The sequence below is a fragment of the Microdochium trichocladiopsis genome (assembly GCF_020744255.1).
Source record: "Microdochium trichocladiopsis strain MPI-CAGE-CH-0230 chromosome Unknown B0I36scaffold_4, whole genome shotgun sequence".
NCBI classification, from domain to species: Eukaryota; Fungi; Ascomycota; class Sordariomycetes; order Xylariales; family Microdochiaceae; genus Microdochium; species Microdochium trichocladiopsis.
The window spans coordinates 745798-767044 of NW_025763547.1; the positions used below are offsets into that span (position 1 = coordinate 745798).

Here is a 21247-nt window from a genome sequence, read left to right on the forward strand (position 1 = left end):
ATATTGGCCTACGAGCCCTTTGTCTGTCTACCTGCCTACCTAGGTAGTAGGTACACATAGTCTTGGGCCAGTTTCCGTGTTTACCCCCCAAAGTAGAGCAACTAGCTCACAGCACAGTAATCTCATAAGTATCAGTAAAGAAAACAGTCTTGTTCTTTTTATATTATGCCATACAAATCGCAGACAGTCTCAAATGCGCATGAGCAGAGTGGGTATTTTAATAAGAAAAACAGAAACCATCCAGCCTGGGTATGAAAATGCAAAGCCATCCTACCCAGAGGATGTGAAAAAAGGGAAAAGAAAACAAAAACACGCTGCATGCTGGGTTTGTGGTCTTATCGTACCCTCCCTTCCCGACATATGGGGCTGTCCCATGTCATTACTCGGGTGTATCCAATGCTGTGGACTTTTTTGTACAGTTAGTTATTCCCTTTTCTCGGGTATGGGCTGGTCTCTCCACCCACTTCAAACCTCCTCCTTGCCAAAGGCTTGAGCGGTACCGGCACTGGTACCTGCACCGACAGCAGTGCCCTCGGTATCGGAGCCGGCGCCCGCCTTGTCCTTCTCCTCGTCTGATGCCGAGGCTGACGCAGCCCGCGCGGCGTCCTGCTTGTTCTTCTTCTCCTTGACGCTGCGCCACTCCATGGCCAGTGCGGCAAAGATGGTCAGACACGTACACGCCGCGCCAACGATGAAGACCTGTCTCAGGCTCAGGTTGTACGCATCAAGAACGACACCGCGCACGCCTTCTGGCAGCGCGGAGCTCAGGCTTGTGGCGCCCGTGTTCTCGATGAGCTCTGGCGTGACGCCCATGACACCCTCGAGACGCTTGAGGAGCTCATTGGTCAAGACATTCTGGCCCACAGATATGAAGATGGCACCGGAGAGGAGTTGCGTGAAGAACATGAGAGATATTCCCATGGAGACGTCCTTGGTTGGGAGAACGGTCTGCGCTGCGAGATTGGGTGCCTGGAATGTCCAACCCAGGCCGAAGCCGTAGAGGATCTGATAGCCGATCCATTTGGGCGCGGGAGTGGAGGCGTCAAAGGTCAGGAAGAGACCAGAGCCAATGGACATGATGCATACGCCGGCCAGCATGAAGGGCGTGTAGTAGCCCAGACGGGAGACAAGGAGGCCGTTGGAGATGGAGCCCACAACCATGGCGAGGGTAAGGGGAAGCAGGTGGATGCCCGAGTCGACGGCCGAGTCGCCCTTGATGGCTTGGAACCAGATGGGGATGTAGTAAATATAGATCAACATGCCCGCGCCAACGCAGGTTGTCGCCCAGACTCCAGCAACCATGGAGCGCTGGGTGAAAAGACGTGGCGAGAGGGTGGCGGTCTCGGGTCTGAGAATCTGTACAGCGACGAAGGCGAGGAAGAGGGCGACTCCGAGGGTTAGGAGGGCGATGATACGGCCATTGTTCCAGGCATACGTGACGCCTCCCCACTGCAGGGCGAGGAGGAGGCAGATGATGCCCGGGATGAGAGCCAGAGTGCCGATGGGGTCAAGCTGGGCAAGCTTCTGGCTGGTGGTCAGGTCATCGCCCTCCTTGCTTCTGGGAACGTCAAGAATGAAGCCGACGAGGACCATGACGACGGCTCCAAAGGGGAGGTTGATGTAGAAGCACCACCTCCAGCTAACATTGGAAGTGAATGCACCGCCGACGAGAGGTCCGAGAATGGAGGCGATGCCAAAGATGGCGCCAAAGAGGCCCTGGTACTTTGGGCGCTGGTGCAAGGGCACGGCGTAGACGAGCAGGACAACGGCGCCGGAAAAGATGCCAGCGGCGCCGACACCCTGGACGGCGCGGCCGATGATGAGGGCGACGGAGTTTGGAGCGGCGCCGCAGATGGCGGAGCCGATCTCGAAGAGGAGGACGCAGCTGAGAAAGGTTGCCTTTATGGAGTAGTACTTGTAGAGCTTGCCAAAGAGGAGCTGAAAGCTGCAGGTGGTGAGTTGATAGGCAGAACCGTACCAGCCAACATCCTGGAGGGAGTGGAACTCGTCGGTGATTGCGGGGACGGCGGTGCCGATGATGAGGCGGTCGAGGGCAACGAGGAAGATGGTGCAGAAGATGGAGGCGAGGAGGGCGGCGAGCCGCAGGCCGGTTGGGTACTCGATGTCCTCGTCGTCACCGTTGTTGGGTGCCGTTGTGGTGGTGGGTTTCTCTGGCGCGGCTCCGGGCCCGGCGACGGGGGCGACGGCCGGGGCAGGTGTTGGCTCGTCGTCGGTGATGCCTGCCAGGGCGGCGGCCGGGGTCTGGGCTCGGCCAAGACGCATCTTGGCGGTGGTCTGGCGGCGAAGGGGAAAGTGCAGTATCTGTGATATCTTGTAGGTATCTGCGCAGTGCCCTGGTGTGCTGGTCTTTGGGGCTTTAGTTGTGGTGTGGTGTTGCTGTTGCTGCTACTGTTGGATGTTGTTGTCGTTGTTGCTAAGAGTCAGGGTAACAACCAACACCAAGAGGCAGGTGCGAGGCAGCGGATAGATATATGTGCCTGCCTCGTCTAACGGTCACAGCTTGGACATGCCTCATGGCCGATTCAACCCAACCCTTTGGTCTGGGCTGGTCACCCGCGACCAGGGCGTCGACTCGGTGCCGGCAGGCGGCTGGCCCAGCTCGGACATGTCTGGGCCCCGACCAGTCCTGCTCGGCCGCAAAATGCAGTACTACGCAAGACACGCCTACCACGAGACTAATGGCAAAGGCGTGGCCCACGGCGCTCGGCCGTGTCTGCCCCGTCGCTCGGCTGCGCTTGGCCCGATCAGGCATGGCTGGCCCCGTTATGTCCGGCCATGGCAGCTTTCTACCTCCGGGGCCCAAGTGACTCACCTGGCCACTTAACTCGTTCAACGAGGCCATCACCACCCCCTTCATCAAAGCTCAGTCAGCCATCCCAAGCCACAGGCCCAGGCTGCCGTCGCTTGCACCTCTCTGGCTTGCATGGCTCCCTGGATGACCCGAGATTCCAGGCATCCATCTGATAAACCTCCTTTCCCCCTTGGACCGTGGCCCGGCACCCTCCCCCTGCACCTGCACATCTCGGCCCTCCGGTGGCCCACTCAGCTCCGGGATCAACAACCACCACCACCATACCTCCAAAAGGACACCTCGTCGTCATCATCATGAATTGTGAGGGTCGACCCAATATGTCACCCGCAACGCTTGCTCATGCCCACCCCCTTCAAGCCAGAGAGACAAGGCAGGCCATGATGGCAGGGATGCCACCACATTCTTTCCATGCAGTTCCGTCGCTGTCGTTTGTAATCGTCGGCGTCATCGCCGTGCCAGTTGTCCAAACCTCGCTTCCCTCTCTGCTCCTCCCGAGTTTGTCCGTCTTACTCAGGCACCTTTCGGTGCGTTATAGGGTCCCCCCCCCCCCGGAAATAGAGAAAATTACGCAGTATTCATCGGTGCCTGCCAAAGCGGGCCCTTCCCCCAGACCCTTTCAACCCCAGGCACCTGCACCTAACGTACGTACTCTCCCAACGTTGGAGCAAGACGTAATCACCTAGCCCATAATGCAAAAGTCTCGCCCTTGCACCTCGCAGAACCAACAAAGAAAAAAAAACCAAAAAAAGGTTTCAAGGAATTGGCTCAAACCGGCAGTCTCTAATCCCCGAGAGCTGCCACCCCACCTTCTCAAAAATGGAACAAACGTCTCGTGCCTCACCGCATGCTACTATGTACTACTCCTATGAGATTAAGAGAGAAATGGGGGGCCACTAAGATTCAAAAATTCTTTTTGGGAAAAGGGTCTCTCCCTCTCTCGGGTCATCTATCCGTGCGGGCTCCACTCCCTGTGGTTCCGGTCGGAGGGTGGGTGGGTAAATTGGAGAGTTTTGGTTTTGCAAAAAGTGATAAATACGGCCGATGATTGCCAAAAGAAATTCGGCCGAATCTTCTCTCACCTTCTGCATAGTGGTGTTCGGATGCTGCCGACAGCCGACGGCCGACTTCTTTCTATCTCTCTCTCTCTCTCTGCCATCACGCCCCGAGTCTGCGTCATGCCGGCCCCGATGTGCAGCAGGGATTTCAATTCGTCTACCTTCTTGTGTGTATCTGTACGGCGCACTATCGCTCTATGTTATAGTGGTATGCGTGGCTCGCATTGATCTCACCAGTGACCATCTAGATCGCCCCCCAAGTTCTCATGGAGTACCCTGCCTGTCCATAGCTTGACCTCTATTTGCTTTCTATCCTGCCCTCTATCCAAAGAAAGCGACCAGAAAAATGCACGCTGTGTGACGCCGGGTAAATCCAGAACCATGAATCATACACATGCTGCCCCAAACTTTCACGTCCAGGTGTCGTTCGTGATGCCGTAGTCCGTGCCGAGGGGTCCAAAGTCAGGGGCGCCACTCACCCCGTTCACTCCGTTGCCCGTCCCAAAAATGTTCCAGTCCATCGTCTGTGAGTCCACAAACAGCACCTGCTCCCAGGGCACCTCGAACCCGTTCGGCGCATTCATCACAACCGTCGAGGGTGCCACCTGCGGAGGGAATGGCATCGCCATGGCGCTGGCCGGGGTGTGGAATTGCGATTCGTCCTTTGGTAACAGCGTCTCCAGGGTGAGCACAAACTGGGGCACCTTCGGGGGGGCACCAGTCGTCTCTTCGATGTGCGCTCGTCGGAGTTTCCACGCCCTCATTGTGTGTACTGCAAGTGCCATGTGCACCTTGTTTGTCAGGTCGAGAAGCGGCGTGTGCAAGCCGTAGAAAGCTTCTAAAACTGCCCATGCCCTCTCCACCAGTTGTCCTGACGTCCTTGCGCTCAGTTGCCCAACCATGTATACCAAGACCTCGACCTGAAAGTGTGTCATTACTGCTTGCTGTCAGTTCACCGAGCGATATGCGGGAAGGAGTCTACGAGACTGACCAAACCAAAGGAAGGGCCCATGAGTCCTGACAGCCCGGTATAAGGTCAGACTGTGTTCACAGGTCGTGACTGATATCTTGAAGAGGTTATCCTTGGCCGTAAACAGTTCCGACCCCCACTCTGGTTGGTCTTGCGGGGGACACACCAGGTCCCGCAATTTGGCCATGAACATGACCTTCGAGTCCTTGGCAAGTTGGTGTATCGCTCCCATCGAAGGGTCGCAGTACTCTTCCACGATCCGAGTCATGACAGCATCAGCCTCGTCAATGCGCTTCCGAGCCTTGCTGACCTCTGCGTCGTTTGGCGGATTTACTGCGGCTCTTTCGTTCCGCATGATGACAAGCTCCAATGAAGAGCTGTCAGTCAGCAGCTTCCCTATCTCGTACGCGATCAAGCAGTACACCATGTCCGTGGGCACGTCTTTGGATTGTATCGCCGTCATCGTAGGAAACAGGTCCGTGTCGTCGAGGTTTGCGGGTTTTCGGGTGTCCCACCCTCGTGGCAGAACGGACTGGCCCAAGCCAGACATCAGGGCATACATGGAATCAATCATCACGATCTGCCACCATATCCTCCGGCGCATCTCGGACTCAAACGGCGAAAGGCCAAAGTTCTCGCCGTCACGGTGCAGGCCCATCTTTTGCGCGATCCTGACAATGGTACCATTCAAAATCCACGCAGCATGTCTGTCGTACCGCCCCGAGAGTGACAACTAGCGTAGGGGTTAGTGCTGGCCAGACCCTTGAACTGAGGCTCAAACATACCATGAATAAGACAAGCGCCTGGAGGACGATCATGTCGTAGAATCTGAGTATTCCTATCCGCATAAGGGTAAGTCGCACACCCTTTGAGAATCGCTCCAGTGCTTCAGATTTAGAATAGCCCAGCTGCACCAAGCACTCTTCCTCCGACATGGACACTGTTGCCATCAGATAGATGGAAAAGAGCAGCGCCTCGACGTTCCTGGGCATTTGTTTGTGATTTGCAGCAGCCACAACGACGAGCGGCTGCAATGAGGGCACGTGGATCACTTTCGTAAGGGGGTTGATCCTATCGAGGAAAGTCTGCCACAGATGGAAAACGTGGCCCGGCTCAGGATGTAGGTTGTCCACATTTCCGGTTCCGTGTTCGGCTAGGATCAGCCCCGAATTCAAATCAGGTGATGATCCATTCGTTGATGGATCGTACATTGGCGTGCTGTACTCGTCGTCTTTGTCTTCGTCATCAAGAATCTCTCTCATGGCTCGAAGCTGAGAAACTGTCAGCGAAGCTCAACAACACTTGACCCATCTCGCGACAACGAACCTCATCATGTATGTTAGCGCAAAGAAAACTGTCCATGAACTTTACGCCTCCGCCGCCGTCAACGATCAGCTGTCCGAAAGGGCGCCATGGCTCTTTGCCTTCGCCGCTGTCGGAGGAATGGTCGTCCGGCTTCTTGGTAGCATACTCTGAGAGCAGCTCCTCACATCGGGCGAGTCGCTGTTGAAGGTCTTGATTGGGCCGGCGTCTCTTCCTGGCTGGCGCGGGAGTGCTTGGCGTACACTTGACATTGGCCTGCCAACTTGTCAGTAAGTGGCACGCAGCGGACACCAAGGGGAGTGATGATACTCACTTTTATACAGTTCGCACAAGGACTATTCCGGTCACATTTGATCTTCCGGGTCTGGCCTGAATGCAAGTGGAGGTCAGCTATCATCCACCGAGAAGGTTGTAAACTTTGTGGTCGAGCGTAACTCGAGCTCAGGACTCACAGAGAACGCATGCTAGAACACGCGGAGTCTTGCCGGTTGCGTTGGGAGTCGTTTCCATTTGAGGCAACGAGCAGTAGCTGCATTCAACGCATAGGGCTTTCAACTAAGAACCGTGATATAGTCGACTCCGTGATGGGTCACATTCGTGCCACTCTACGTGGGTTACTGTGGAAAGTCTGGCTGAAGGGTCCGCCAACACGCTCACGTCGCGACGCAAGTATTGGCCGTGCTTCTTCCGCCCTCGACGGTGGTATGATGGCACTGTGATCCTGGTGTCTCGACTCGAGATCAGACCAAGCGGGAGAATAAACTTGGAGGTCCGTCGAAGCACAACCGGATCCGCCGGCTCGGATCGTAGCCTCAGACGTCAGCTCAAAGAGTTGGGGATGATGGTTATAGCGTACAGCCTACGTCGACGTTGTCGTCGTAGTAGATGGTGGACGAGCGCAGTGGGCGGAAACTGAGGCGTCCGACAAGGAAGATCGATGGTGGGGTTCAAGGCAGGTCTCAGGGGGGGGAGGGAGGTAAGCTCGTTGGTGCGATTGCACAGCCGCCTTACAAACGGATGCCGTCGGAAGGCTCCTTGCAGCAACAGGCTAGGGGGACTTTGTACAAGGCACCAGAATTGCGAATGGTTATGAAGAGAGGGCAGGCTTGTGCTCGGCTGGAGATGTCCTGTGATGAAACTGGGGACTCTGGCAGGCGGACGCCAAAGTCCAAGGTTGGCACAGAGTCAGATGGCGGCTCTGGAGCGAGGGGGGCAAGGCGGCTGTGACGAGAAGCTTCAGGCCTGGGGACGGTGGAACTTTTACACAGTAGGATGAATGGTGTGCTTCCAACGTGTCAGGGGATACGGCCGGTTCGAGCGTTTTAGGCCTAGAGAGGAAGCAGAGGTCGACGACACTCAGATTAAGTAATCACGCCGGAGCGGGCGGGTTCTGTCACACGCGCGGCAGCAGTGGGTGGCGGGAGCCAATTGCTGATTGGTCTGCAGCAGGACGGAAGCTTAAGTCCACTCCTGCCTAAGATGATCGACTACAGTACAAAAATGGGTGGGCCATGGATGGCTTACGTAAGAAAGTAACCACTAACAATTTCCACCCCTGTCTCCAGTGTCCACCTGCGACAGGTTCTCCTGCCAAGGCCTATCGAGGTTCACTCGGAGGCCTGGTTGCACAACGTCTGATGCCCTGCGCTTTGCTGCCAGGATTGCCGGACCCGGGTGGAACCCCAGCAGGCCATGTGGCCAGCGGCAGCGGCCCCAGCAGCACGAGAACGCCAGGCCGTCCCAGGCCACGGTCGTATGGCTGGCCTCTGTGAGTCGTGGCTCGACAGCTCAGAGATACGATCAAAAGTCTAGCTGCTTTATGCGTGCGGCCTGCCCTGTATGCCCCTATCGTCCTCTGTGAGGCTTCCACCCCACGAGCCTCGGGCGGCCCAGCGAGAAGGAGGAGCGAGGCCACCCACAGACCAAGCCACTTATAGACGACAGACTTTGGGTGCACAACAACGACGGAGGCACCCATTCTGTCGTGCTGTGGTGGGTAATGTCCGGCCACTACGATGTAATAGCTGCTGTCAGGGCGGCCGTGTGGCCGGGAGACAAAGCCCCGAATCGTTGGGGTGTTGTGCCAATAGGCACCACGCAATTACTGAGAGCCCCATTAAAATTTATTCGTGCTTGGTGGCAGCAGAGGACGATACCGGAGCCGTGGGGCCTTTTTTTCTGATAATCTGGGGTCCAATGCGTCAACCTCGCAGTCACACCCCTCGACGTTTTCCCCGACTCCAACCACGGCCTTCTCCAGGTTCTCCAAACACAATTCCAGCGTCACCATGCGGCGTTTCTTTCGGGGTCCTGCCTTTGCCGCTCGGGCGGTCCTGTCGGCTCGCAGCTCACTCCGGCCCACCCGATTTCCGGGCAGCAGCTTGGCGACGCCTGTCCGCCGCTACACGCCATCGGCGACACGGAGACAAGATGCCTTTCACTCGCAACTCGAAGACCAGACCGCTGCATCCTTCTTGTCCTCGCTCGGGGCGACCACGACGCAGACTCCCCAGACCTTGACCGAGAAGATTGTGCAGCGATACTCAGTCGGTCTCGCCGAGGGCAAGAAAGTCAAGTCCGGAGACTACGTAACGCTGGCCCCCGCAAGGTAGCTACAGACTCCATCTAGTACATGACCAGATACTAAGAGCAACTCAGATGCATGACGCACGACAACTCATGGCCCGTGGCTCTCAAGTTCATGTCCATCGGCGCCTCCCAGATCCACGACAACCAGCAGATCGTCATGACCCTCGACCACGATGTCCAGAACAAGAGCGAGTCCAACCTCAAGAAATACCAGCAGATCGAAAACTTTGCGCAGCAGCACGGCGTCGACTTCTACCCTGCCGGCCGGGGTATTGGTCACCAGATCATGGTTGAGGAAGGCTATGCTTGGCCTGGAACCGTTACCGTTGCATCGGACTCCCACTCCAACATGTACGGCGGTGTCGGTTGTCTCGGTACACCGGTCGTGAGGACCGACGCTGCGAGCATCTGGGCTACAGGCAGGACATGGTGGCAAATTCCCCCGATCGCAAAAGTGACGTTCACCGGTCTTCTGCCGGCTGGAGTTACGGGAAAGGATGTCATTGTGGCTCTGTGTGGGCTGTTCAACAGCGACGACGTCCTAAACCACGCCATCGAGTTCACCGGCTCAGAGCAGACAATGTCAACCTTGTCTGTTGACGATCGTCTGACGATTGCGAACATGACCACGGAGTGGGGTGCGCTGTCTGGCCTGTTCCCCATCGATTCGACCCTCAAAACCTGGTTGCGCGCTCGGGCAACAGCTTCGGCAGTCCTCGGTGACGACAAGGGCATGAAGCAGTTCTCCCACCAGCGAATCGAGGAGCTCATTCAGAACCCCATCACGGCCGACCCTGGCGCGACATACGCCAAGTCGTTGTATCTCAACCTCTCTACCCTCTCACCGTTTGTCGCCGGTCCCAACTCGGTCAAGGTGGCCACCCCCCTTCGCGACCTCGAGGCGCAGGACATCAAGGTCGACAAGACGTATCTGGTCTCGTGCACAAACTCGCGCGCATCTGACATTGCTGCGGCCGCCAGAGTCTTCCGTGAAGCCGCGGAAAAAGGCATCGAGCCCAAGGTCGCCCCTGGCGTCAAGCTCTACATCGCCGCCGCGTCGACTCTCGAGCAGGAAATTGCCGAGGTGAGCGGTGACTGGCAGGTTCTGCTAAACGCAGGTGCCGAGCCTCTGCCCTCCGGCTGCGGGCCGTGCATTGGTCTGGGCACCGGTCTGCTCGAGCCTGGCGAGGTCGGTGTGAGCGCGTCGAACCGCAACTTCAAGGGCCGCATGGGCTCGACCGAAGCCAAGGCATACCTCGCCAGTCCCGAAATCGTCGCCGCGAGCGCCTTGCAGGGCAAGATCGCCGGACCGGGCTGGTATGAGAAGCCCGAGGGCGTCGAGAAGGTCATCATCGGCGAGGGGCTCGGCAACCACGAGCAGGACAAGGCAATGAGCATCGAGGACGCCCTCGAGCAGATCCTTGCGCAGGCAAACAGCGTCATCTCGGGTGCCGAGTCGGGCGAGGGCGAGGATGCAGCCGCTAGCGCAGAGGGCGAGGAGGCTCTGACTGAAGTCCTCCCGGGCTTCCCCGAGAAGGTCGAGGGCGAGATCGTCTTTTGCGACGCCGACAACATCAACACCGACGGCATCTACCCGGGCAAGTACACCTACCAAGATGGCATCACCGTCGAGCAGATGGCCGAGGTCTGCATGGAGAACTATGACAAGTCGTTCCGTGAGGTCGCCAAGGCCGGGGACATCCTCGTCACCGGCTTCAACTTTGGCTGTGGCAGTTCCCGCGAGCAGGCCGCCACCGCCATCCTGGCCAAGAAGATCCCCATGGTCGTCGCGGGCAGCTTTGGCAACATCTTTAGCCGCAACAGCATAAACAACGCTCTGATGGGCGTCGAGGTGCCCCGCCTCGTCGAGCGCCTGCGCGAGACTTTCAAGGACGCCTCGTCGGACGCCGGCAAGGTCCTGACTCGGAGGACGGACTGGAAGTTCGCCTGGGACGTGCGGAGGAGCAAGGTCACTATCACCGAAGGCGAGGGTGGCAACACCTGGAGCCAGAAGGTTGGCGAGCTGCCGCCAAACGTCCAGGAGATTATCGCGCGCGGCGGCCTCGAGAAGTGGGTGAAGCACGAGATTGCGGTGTGAAAGACTGGCTGTCAAGATCTTCCTTCTTTTTTTTTTCTTGTCGCCCCCAGGTGGCAATGTAGACTCTCAAAACTGGCGAAGATGACCCTGTACATATCACGAGATATACGAAGCTACTAAATGAGACAGATTAAACTAGACAAAAAGGTTCTGTCTTGCCAAGCGCGAACATTACATTATGCAACCACCAGTCCCGTCGGTCTCATCGAGAGTTCCCTCCAAACAAAGTGAGAAAGGGACGTCCAGCCGCCCAGTGCTGCCGAGCAAACAGTCAAGACTAAAGACACACAGCCTGCCTGAGGGCCTCACGGCAGGAATTGCACAAAGCATGTGGATAAAAAGGTCCTGTACATACGTGCTCAAAGTACTCAAGTACACTCATGCCGAGGAGCAGCAGCAGCCCAAAAAAAAGAAATGCAATGAGCGACAGAGCCACAAGTCCCACCGGCGGAGGAAGGATGCAATCTCATGCCACGTTTACCACCTAGGTGTCTGATCGTCACCCTTAGACGGGGGGTTTCCTTTGTGCTCGGCCTGGCCCGCCTACATGTCGTATCATTGTGGCTACAGTGCGTTTGGTATTGTGCTGCTGATATCACAGTCGTATGCTCTTTTATTGAGATGATGTTCTTTTATTCATTATGCATCTATTTATCTCCCCTGTTTTCTGACAAGGCCTAAGGTTCACTCTCCTGAACAAGTATCCCTTGCATCAAGTGAGGGAATCTTCGACTCTCTGGGACCAAGTGGACTAAGTAGTGTCCCTGGTCAGGGAGGGAAAGCAAAACCCCACCCTCGCAGGCGCGGCTGTTAGATTCCAGCACTCTTGACGCAGATCCACAGAACTACTGGGACAATAACATTGTCGTTGCCTCCAGTGAGCACGGCCTCCGTCAAGCTGGCAGTGGCTGCACATATGCCAATCTTGGCAAGTACTGCCGGGACTTCGGAAACCGATGTCACGATATGTTCATGGTGAGCTGCGGTGGCCCATCCGCCGATGCGCAGCCACGCGTACGCAGCAGTCAAGCCGGCGAATACGGCTGCGGCAAATGCCACGCTACCCTCGATGCTCTTGCCTCCGCCCCAGAACCATTTGCGATGTCCATAACGGCGGCCAATAAGGGATGCGGCCGCGTCGCCCAGGCCAACGCAGACAACGCCTGCTACCATGCTCACTTCGCGTGTGGGCACTTCCCAGCCTGCCCAGTATGCGGACCCGGTCCGAGGCAATGAGCCCAGCGATAACCACAGTGGAATCGCGCAGCCTATGAGTAGAAAGATGTGAGAGATCACAACGGGCCCACGCAGGTCTCGGCCGTCCACGTAAGGAGCTAGGAAGGAGGCCAGCGGCTTGGATAAAGGTGGGAGCTGGCTGGCTCGAAGCAGGTCGAGAAGAAGGAAAAGACCGAGTATGACGGTCAATGCCATGGCCACAAAGGCTGGGTCGATATATATCGAAGGCAAGAACATGGCCACCATCATGAAGTGGAATACTTTCCGCCGCGTGTCGACTTCGTAGAACGGCGACAGGGTGAACACAACGCAGAGACCCACGGCGATAACAACCGCACAGTATCCACTGAGTGCGAGCCTAGTCGTAGCTTCTCCAAGGTAGTCATAGCGTATATGCTCTGCCCACCCAGTCGAGGTGCTAATCGTTGTCTCATCTTGGTGGGTTCGTGGTGGTAGACATATCCATCTCTGCAAGTTGTTACTGACGACTTGCCACCTGAACCAAGGGACCTCGCCAAACATGTAGCCAAGCGCCCAGCCTATCGCTTCGTGTCCATCGAGCGCCTCTTGCCTAACGACTTCCATGGCGCCCACAAATGGAGCTGGAACAAATATGGCGAAGATGATGCAGATGTAGAGATACATAGCATAGATCCACTTTCTAGCACTTGCCTGCTCCTGAGTGAGCGAGAAGAAGGCCCTCACAGAGCTTGAGGTAGAGCGCTTCCGACGCCCGGATGGCGTGTGTGTATGTGATTTAGGCGGGACATGAGGTCTGCTAGGCATCGTATGGCGCCTCAGAGGCGCGAAGGACACCTGTTCCTTAGCCGATCTGCCATCGTCGGAAACACGTTCAGGCAGGAACTCTTCGTAAGTTTTGGTCAAAGTATGTGAACGGTCCATTTGGACTGTGGTGACGCGACTCAAACCACGTGATGGCAATACACCCGCGCCATCACTTCCGTCGTGCTCATCGTAAGCAGCCTCACACGAACTACAGGACGAGCTGTCCAATGATGTATGGAAGAGTTCATGCCTGACTTTGCGCCATGGGACGACGGCCGAGAAGAAAGATGGCTTGCGCTTTGTCGTGTTCGAGACTCGCTTGAACCTCCATTTCGGCACGCGAGCAAGCGCGACTCCCCACTGGACAACATGGCTGCAAGCAAGAAGAAGATCCACGCCCCCAACCCAGAGCATCGCTTTCATGATGAGCATCTGAGGAGATGCAGCCATCAGTTGTAGATTGATCAGTGCCACCGAAAGCAACTGAAGCTCGGCAGTGAGTAGGCTCGTGGTGGTGAGAGCATTCAACACCAGGCAAAGGCTGTGGTGAAGTGGATATAAGAGAGTAGCGTTTTCGACCGATAGACACGGGCGCATGCTATCGACCTCTGCCAGGCACAAGTGCCCAAGCTTGACGTCTTCTCGCTGTGCCGCAATGGCTATAGGAATGCATGATATAATCCAGTGTATAGGGTTCGGGGTGGAATTTGAGCTGGTGGACGGCACCAGTGCCGCAGGTAGGGACGCGATAGCGAGAACAATATTTAGTGGTATTAGAGCGGCGTTGTCGACTGCCACGATCCAAGACACGATTAAGGTGATTAAGGGTGGATACAGTGCCGGTGCTGGGTCGAAGGATGCGGGAACGGCTATGGGAAATGCCGTGGTTGGTTTTCGTCGTATATAGGCCCAAGCCATGAGCCGAAACGGATATAGAAGCACTAGCAAGGTGTATATTCCCAGGCCGGCGTAAAGCTCTGCTTGGTTGTCAGTATATTATACTGTAGAGGATCGGCTCGCTGGGAAAGACAATCGTACCGTATTTCCAACTCCGTAGGACTCGCCGTACTTGAGTGTTGCTCTGGACAGCCAGACAGAGACCGCCTAGAATTACGATTTCGAGGAAGCGTCTTGCAACCTCCTTCCTCCTCCGTGTGTCCACGGTTGCGGCTTGCTGAGCATGGCCCTTGGGGGTGCCTCGCCTGGAGCTGAACACAAACTTTTGGACGTCATCTTTGACAATCGCAGGCGATGGGGCAGGAGAACTCGTCCCAGAGCTGACTTCGTTCAGCCCCCTCACACCTTTGTGGTGTCGCTTAGGCGCTGGCAGTCCCTTGAGAAAGTGCTCGTCGTCGGCCTCAGTGCCGCTAGCGCTGCTAAGGGAGGCATCGTGCGACTCGTAGGGGTACCCTGTGCGAGGCCGAAGGGTCCCTGACCGAGATTTCGACGCCGGAAAGGCCTGAGCAGGTTCGAGGAGCTCCGAGTTATATCGGTGGTATGGGTGAGGCGATCGGGAAAGAATGCGCAATTGGTCGTGGTCGGCTAGGGAGGGGGACTCGAGAGCGGGACCAGCAGCGGAGGTGTCGAGAAGCTCAGGCATGACGAGACCAGCTGGCTGGCGCGGTTCGACTTTGCGCGGGGCCAGCCAGCAAGACCAGCAAGGTCATGCAAATGAAGAAGGTGGTTTCGTATCAGGGTTGGGCCGTCGGTGATGGGCGGTTGGGTTCCCGCATCGCAATGCGGCTCCGTGGATCGGCAATGTGGCAGGACCGTACCGGCCGGCTCGGAACTCGATTGTCGTTAGCTGGAGAACAGCGCTGCTGCTGTCGAGGTGGCGTTGTGTAATCGATTCAAAGTGATGAGCAACACCGGACGGGAGGTCGTCGTGCCTCTAGGTGTATCGTACAATGAGTGCACGCGTGGCAGTGGGCGCTATGACTGGCTGAAGGCGCGGATTCGTGGTTTCTGTTGGTGCTGTGCCTCGACGGTGACGACGCGGAAGCAGCTTCAAGGTGTGACGGGCCAAGACCCCTCTGGCATGCTTCGAGCTCCAATGTTTCTGCCCCACGACACAACCTTGGGAAGATAAAAGGTGCGCTCCCTGAACAGTCGCTTCCGGCGTCCCGGCCGGAGACCCCACTCTCACCTTTTTGACACTTGAGCATGTGAAGCCTGCCTCCTTCCTGCCATGCTCAACAGTCGGTGTATGCAAGGGCGGTGTCAAACTACAAATCGACCAGCAGAGCTCCCAACAACTGCCATATCTCTTGATAGTCGACCGGACATTAGGTCCAAGGGTCATACACTTAGTCCAGACACAATCCATCATACATTTAGCTAATACGCCGTTGTCCACTGGCAAGCCCCACGCCTCGGCAGCCGAGGATGCCAGATTTCAAAGTTACCAGAGACGCGGCAGTGTCGCCGATGCTCAATTCTGCATGCCCACAAATGAAGGCTTCTACTAAATCGTGATTCATGCTACACCAGCAGTAGCACGACAATCCCCTTGTTGTCGAGCGAGCTTGTGTTCTGTTATCATGTGGGATGTGAGACTGCGGAGCTCGCATCTTTAGCTGCAAATAAGGTGCAAGCATGGAACGGACATGTCGTGATGCAGGAAACAGCAGAAAATATCTGAGCTGAATGTCAGGAGGCAGTCCGTAGCACTCATTTTCTAGATGATGAAGTTTAGATGCCGCGCAATGTTCCTTGGTCGAACGCGCAGAACACGCGTCACCACCGAAGGCGAGAAATTGCTCGGCCCGGGCATCTGTCCATGGGTGGGTTTTGTGTGACCGCAACCGCCAGGCTTGCAACAACACGACATGGCACACGAGAGGGCACTGTCTCGGTGGGTCTCGTATCGATCGTGACGACGACGTCATGATGGCGCTTGAAGCACCAAAAGGTCCGTGTCCCCCGAGTTGCCCAAGGGAGCACTAATTAGAGCACGGCAGTCCGGCAATTGCTGCGATAGACCTGGCAGCAGCTCAACTCGACGGTTGTTGCTGGCTGTCCGAAATCAGGGCTTGTTGATAAAGCGCATTTTACCTAACACGGACAACAGTCCGCCACTGACAGGGCGCCAATAGTACTTGAAGGTGGGCCGTTGAACTTGACGGCGTGCCATGTCGAACAAGGGCTTGGCATGGCCGACGGGGCCGGTAGCCGTGTTCCTGCTGGACCCGCCAGCATGGGATTTCTCGAGTGTCGACAAAGAACCATCGATGATTGTCGATAAGCGCACCATTTCGCAGTGTGCGAAAGATGCAGAAGGAGCACGGCAGCACACCGCACCGGGCGACGTTGCACTTTGGGCTGAATGGATTTGCCCGTAACCCTACATGCGTCTTGGATCCTCTCGGCCTAGGCTGGACCCCGCTGCTGACTGCACTGCAGTGTGGCTGTGGGCGACGTGGTCCTTTTTTTCTTGACGCACCGGTCTGCAGTCATGATAGAGTTTGATGGTTGTGGTGGAAGAAAGGGGCTGGGCGACACGGTGGTCGATGTCGTGTCCCCAATGGCGCGGCCGCTAGGAGCACGAGCTCCAGCTCCGGGCAGGGGCCTCCTGGTTGCTCCGGCGCTCATGCGATGTTGGATCTCCCTCAGGCGGACAGCCTGAAGCTCGGAGTTCCTGCCACCTGCACGGCGAGCAGGGATCGTGGTTCCTTCTTCCCACTCCTCCTGTGGCAGGGCCCCCCCGGCCCGGTGACGATTGCGCGAGGTGATACTTACACAAGTGTGTGAGGTGCAGATTGGAGTGAACGAACCGGTCGAGCTCATGATGGTGTTTGAGTGTATTGGTATGCGAGACGATTGTGTGGCTGCCAGAGTGCGTGCCTCGTCGCAGCGCAGACTGCCTCGAAGTAGTGGCTGTTGCTCGGTGAAGCGATACGAGGGCTGCTTGCTGGGTCGACAGTCCATAGCCAGTGGTTTCCAAGGTTGGCACGCCTGGCGTCAGGCAGCTACCATAGCCTAGCTCCGCGACAGCTCGGAGGGTCCGCCCCAGCCCGCCCGCCCCCCTCCGCATCCGCTCGTATCTGTATCTTGACATCCAGGACCTCTCCACCCGCCCTGCTGCTGCATGCTTCAGCTTCTCTCGACTTTCTGACCTGTCCAGCTTGCCAGGTTGTCCCTCGTTGTTTGCCTCCAGTCCGGCGCAGACTGGCCGGCCTGCAGCCCACCATCCTACTCCGCCCCTCGCAACATCGAGACAGCTTCAAGGCACTGCCGTTGGAGCCTAGCGGCCCCCGCCCTGTGTGCTGATGATGCAACAGCGTCCCGTGAAACGGATCCGAGAATAAACCACACTCGCCGGCCTCCCGCCGCGAACCAACCAACCTTCTTCGTCGTCGCCTTTGTCTCCAGCGATCCGCACGCCCAATACCTGCTTGCTTCCGAAGCCGCATGCAAGCACGAGCAGTAGCCTTGCCTTAGTCCGCAGCTGTGTCTTTCTGCCAACCACATCCAGTTGCTTTTTATCCTCATTACACATCAGGTTTTCTTGTAAGAGGTCGTCTTGCATCGACTCCTCAAAATGGCACCCATCCCGCGTCATCAGCAGGACCATCTCCTCCCGCTATCCGCTGCCTCAACGCAACCGGCAAACGTTCGAGTAGGGGAGAAGACAATCATTGAGCCTGCAGGATACGAAAGGCATCTGGTCTCGCCGCCGCTGTCAAAGCCCAGCAGAATGCCTACTGCAAGAGCACTACTTGTGGCTCTGCTGGTCGGATGCCTTGTGGTGGTAGGCTTTGCTCACTCAGACTCTTCTGCTCCCGACGATGCCTGTTCCAGCGGCCAAGAACATGCTTGTATCGAGGTTGATGTCGCCCACGACAAGTCCGCGCTGGCTCGCCTGATAGACTCAGCTTCGCCAGAAGCTCTTCACAAGTTCTTGCACACAGTGACAGGATTCCAGCATGGGGTCTTTGATAGCGATCATGCCGCCGTCGAAGCTGTTCTCGAGATCGACCCGGCTCTTTCTTCGACTGTAGCGCAACTGCAGCGGAGGCAGAACGGAACCACGACAGATGATCCTGGGAATACCCAATCCAGCAGCTCGGCCAACGAGCCCCCAACGACTACCACCAGCACGCCCGACCAGTCAACTCCGCCAGTAGAGTCGTCGACACCCACAGTCTCGGAGCCTTCAACGTCCTTGCCCTCAACCACGGACTCGGTCGTGGTGCCGCCCACAACAACCTCGGGCCCAACTCCCACGACGCCAACCGGCTCAAGTTCCAGCAGCCCATCGAACACGGAGCAGACGACCACAACTGGCCCGGCAACCACCAGCACCACCGATAGAGGTCAGTAGCGCTTTTCTTAACAAGCACACAAAGTGGTGTTTATCCGGAAGAGGCTGACTGACAGCAAAATACGCAGGTCCAACCACCTCGCCGCCCAGGCCAAGTACCTGCCCCAAGACCAACGTGCAGACGACGACACTGCCTGGAGGCGCCGTGCTCACGCTAACCTCGGTCACCTTTGTCACTCCTGGCGTACCTGAGACCCCAACGACATCCAAGACTGTCGATGCAAGCCTGCAAAGCGGTGCTGCTGTGCCTGTCGGTTCCAGCCAACGGCTGCCGCTACTCGAGTTGCTTGTTGGCGGTATTGCTGCCATGGCCATACTGGCTTGAAACCATGGCATGGTTATGAAGATTTTTCAAGTGCCATCACTTCAAGGGGATTGTTGGGGTGGCGCTCATGACGATGTGCAGCCACAAGTCCGCCAAAGAACAATGAATCTGCGACAGCAAACCACAGCACGTGGAATCGGCATTGTATGTCGCATGGCCTTTGATTTTCCTATTTTACGACTGAAATGAAACCCCGAAGAGCAGAGTAAGGCCATCGAGTTCTTACACATACATATACGGAAAGACTATCGGACATGCATAGCGTTGGCATATTACAATAGACATTGTTTCGTTGAGTTGCATCATACAGGTCTTGTGATTGTTCAGTAACAGTCTTCATAGTGATGCAATATGCAATGAAGCAGCGCAGGCTTCAGCGTGTCTGTCTGAGCCGGGCCTTGCCTCGACACAGACTAGCGAGCGATCAAACTCTGCCCCCGTGCTGAAGTCTGAAGCTTGCTCGGCCTTGTTACTGGAATGCTCCCCATTCTGCGCACCTGGCCAGAGCTGCCATCCGAGGTCCTCAGAGAATGTTTGGCATTTCATCTAGTTGTTCGCACAATGAATTAGCTACCTAACTTACTCCCATATCAAGCAACCCGACCCAGATACTATCGTAAGCAATCTGAGCCAAAGCAGTTTGTCTAGATGGTAGGACCTCATGGGAATTGACGGCGCACGACAGATAACATGGAAAACGTAGTGTGGATATGGAGAAGCAGGCCCCCGAAACAAAGGAAACGCAGAGCCTCAATGGAAACCTGTGGACGCCAAGCCGCTTTCAGAGTCTTTGCCCGTTCAACTTTGGAGGAACCCAATGCGCTCTGGCTCCACACCTCGCCGCAACCAACCACGAGGTGGAGACTGTGGGGTGCTTCCATGGGCGGCGCGCGCCCCAGGCTAACAAAAGAGAGCTTCCTTTCGGCCTTTCTAACCAGCTCAAGCCCGGATCCGTCTTAACCCACCAAGATCGATCGGTCCTTTGCACGAGCCAGGAGACACACCGCGACCGTCCACCACGCCTGGGACGGACAAACGAACCGGCAGCCTGCCGTTCGGCGCAAACAAACCCCCTCCCCTTCCCTCGGCCGCGCGCCACGCGGACGGCGACGGATTCGATAACACCTGGCACACGTCGCCGCACAGGGTTGCGACAGCCACGGAGAACGATGCCGTCAGACGACTACGCGGGCTTCGTTCCCGGAGCGCTCAAGCTCAAAGGCGCCAAGGTCACAAAGTCCAAGAAGAAGAAAAGCAAGGCCAGCAGCAGAGAAGCAGAACAAGCAATCAGTAACGCTGTGGCCGTGGTGGGCACAGATGATGATGATGATGCAGGTCGGGGAAAGAAGCAGCGGGTGCAAAGGTCGCGGTCGCCTGGAGACAGCAGCAGAGAGCGCAGGCGCGACGACGACGACGATGACGACAACAAAGATCATGACAGGGCCGAGTCCTCGGGAACAAGGTACAGGACCAAGGCCGAACAAGCACGCGAGGAGGCACAGCGTCGGCGGATGCTGCAGATGATGGAGTCTGGCAAGGCGAAGCCAGAGCTCCTGAAGACGCACAAGGAGCGCGTCGAGGAGCTCAACACGTACTTGTCACGGCTCAGTGAGCATCATGACATGCCAAAGATTGGGCCTGGCTGAGAGACGACATGGGAAAGAGTGTTCGGAGAAGCAGGCCATTGGAGGAAACACCACAGCTCAGACTTGATTGCGGATCTCTGGAGGCAGAGAGTCGAATGGGTGCGGTCGCTGTCACCCGTTGGAAAAATCTGGGAGCCCAAACGAGCCTGCACCAGGCCGAGTCTTCCATGGCAGGACGTGTAGCTGGCTGACCAAGGCACGGCCCTTAGGCGAGTCTTTATATCAGTGATGGTTACTGCCGCAGTCATACGAAACAACAGAGGATCCGTCGGCACATGCCTATCTGGCCTGATCAGGGATCGGCCGAGGGAGAGGTCCGGCCTAGACGCGATGTGTGAGGAGACAAGGGTTTATGGCATCAATTCCAGATTGCTGGTATGCGCATGAGTCGGGCTATGGGTCTTGAAATGCAGCTGGGGCCAGCGGCCAGGGTGGACTGTATTTATTGTTGTTCTGAGGAATCGAATGTCATCAAATCATATACCTTTACTGAGGGCCTGGCTCGCCCTGCGCAAGAAGGCGTTCCACGCAGGAGGGGAGGGGCGGACACCGTCGAGCACTAGGCTAGGCGCGGGTGTGCGCATGTCTCGGATCTGGGTCGAAGGGAGTTGAACCAAGAATCATAACAATCTCGAGGCCATTCTTGGGCCTGGCCTCTCTACCTTGCTAGATTTTGGGCGAATCTTGACATGCATACATTGCGAGCGAACGATGATGAGGCAGTCGAGAGTGCCATTAAGCACGATTGATGCACTCCTTTGGACGCGGGCCACCGCGCCCAGCATCAAAGCATGGCGGACGTTGGATGCAGCTGGCCGCAGCTGCGTTGATAGCCGATAAGCCAGGTAGAAACGACGAGGAAGCCGGGGTTGCTGGTCGCCCCCACATGGCCGCAACCATTGAAAAGCTCGCTCTCCAGAGATTTCTCGTGTTTTCTTCTTCCCTTTCCCTCTCCAGATCAAAAAGTATTACACAGAGTAGCCACGACCGTCGCCTCGAACCTCAACAGTGACGAGTTGCCATCTCGCCTAGCGAGAACCACTCTGGAGAGCATCTCCCAGTC

At 56.8% G+C, this 21247-nt stretch overlaps 9 protein-coding genes across 9 annotated transcripts; 5 read left to right on the forward strand and 4 right to left on the reverse strand.

Annotated features, from left to right (window-relative positions):
• Positions 1–465: 465 nt before the first annotated feature.
• On the reverse strand, positions 466–2628 carry B0I36DRAFT_373396 (major facilitator superfamily domain-containing protein; the record flags this gene model as incomplete). Its single annotated transcript, XM_046160194.1, has 2 exons — positions 466–2118; positions 2575–2628. 2 exons carry the CDS (start codon positions 2626–2628, stop codon positions 466–468), a joined length of 1707 nt encoding a protein of 568 aa, XP_046013610.1.
• A 269-nt stretch (positions 2629–2897) lies between these two features.
• B0I36DRAFT_320024 (uncharacterized protein) lies at positions 2898–3383 on the forward strand. Its single transcript, XM_046153496.1, has one exon. It carries the CDS (start codon positions 2945–2947, stop codon positions 3128–3130), a length of 186 nt encoding a protein of 61 aa, XP_046013611.1. The 5' UTR covers positions 2898–2944; the 3' UTR covers positions 3131–3383.
• On the forward strand, positions 2898–3788 carry B0I36DRAFT_100575 (uncharacterized protein). The gene is made up of 2 exons (XM_046147702.1): positions 2898–3414; positions 3517–3788. The coding sequence occupies exons 1-2, from the start codon at positions 3127–3129 to the stop codon at positions 3700–3702; spliced, it is 474 nt and encodes a 157-aa protein (XP_046013612.1). The 5' UTR covers positions 2898–3126; the 3' UTR covers positions 3703–3788.
• A 452-nt stretch (positions 3789–4240) lies between these two features.
• B0I36DRAFT_100549 (fungal-specific transcription factor domain-containing protein) lies at positions 4241–6878 on the reverse strand. The gene is made up of 6 exons (XM_046147701.1): positions 6634–6878; positions 6495–6550; positions 6185–6436; positions 5644–6129; positions 4880–5591; positions 4241–4825 (listed from the first exon to the last, which is right to left on the reverse strand). The coding sequence occupies exons 1-6, from the start codon at positions 6689–6691 to the stop codon at positions 4299–4301; spliced, it is 2091 nt and encodes a 696-aa protein (XP_046013613.1). The 5' UTR covers positions 6692–6878; the 3' UTR covers positions 4241–4298.
• A 1519-nt stretch (positions 6879–8397) lies between these two features.
• Positions 8398–11330, forward strand: B0I36DRAFT_265794 (homoaconitase). The gene is made up of 2 exons (XM_046151203.1): positions 8398–8789; positions 8840–11330. The coding sequence occupies exons 1-2, from the start codon at positions 8470–8472 to the stop codon at positions 10866–10868; spliced, it is 2349 nt and encodes a 782-aa protein (XP_046013614.1). The 5' UTR covers positions 8398–8469; the 3' UTR covers positions 10869–11330.
• A 149-nt stretch (positions 11331–11479) lies between these two features.
• B0I36DRAFT_320030 (uncharacterized protein) lies at positions 11480–14973 on the reverse strand. Its single transcript, XM_046153497.1, has 2 exons — positions 13929–14973; positions 11480–13867 (listed from the first exon to the last, which is right to left on the reverse strand). Exons 1-2 carry the CDS (start codon positions 14488–14490, stop codon positions 11679–11681), a joined length of 2751 nt encoding a protein of 916 aa, XP_046013615.1. The 5' UTR covers positions 14491–14973; the 3' UTR covers positions 11480–11678.
• Positions 14974–15904, reverse strand: B0I36DRAFT_320032 (uncharacterized protein; the record flags this gene model as incomplete). The annotated part of the gene is made up of 1 exon (XM_046153498.1): positions 14974–15904. A coding segment is annotated over exon 1 (551 nt), but the record flags the coding sequence as incomplete, so codon positions are not given.
• Positions 15905–16996: 1092 nt separating this feature from the next.
• Positions 16997–18829, forward strand: B0I36DRAFT_320035 (uncharacterized protein). Its single transcript, XM_046153499.1, has 2 exons — positions 16997–18205; positions 18282–18829. The coding sequence occupies exons 1-2, from the start codon at positions 17431–17433 to the stop codon at positions 18536–18538; spliced, it is 1032 nt and encodes a 343-aa protein (XP_046013617.1). The 5' UTR covers positions 16997–17430; the 3' UTR covers positions 18539–18829.
• Positions 18830–19436: 607 nt separating this feature from the next.
• On the forward strand, positions 19437–20436 carry B0I36DRAFT_100620 (uncharacterized protein). Its single transcript, XM_046147703.1, has 2 exons — positions 19437–20283; positions 20411–20436. The coding sequence occupies exon 1, from the start codon at positions 19708–19710 to the stop codon at positions 20182–20184; it is 477 nt and encodes a 158-aa protein (XP_046013618.1). The 5' UTR covers positions 19437–19707; the 3' UTR covers positions 20185–20283; positions 20411–20436.
• The last annotated feature ends 811 nt before the right edge of the window (positions 20437–21247 follow it).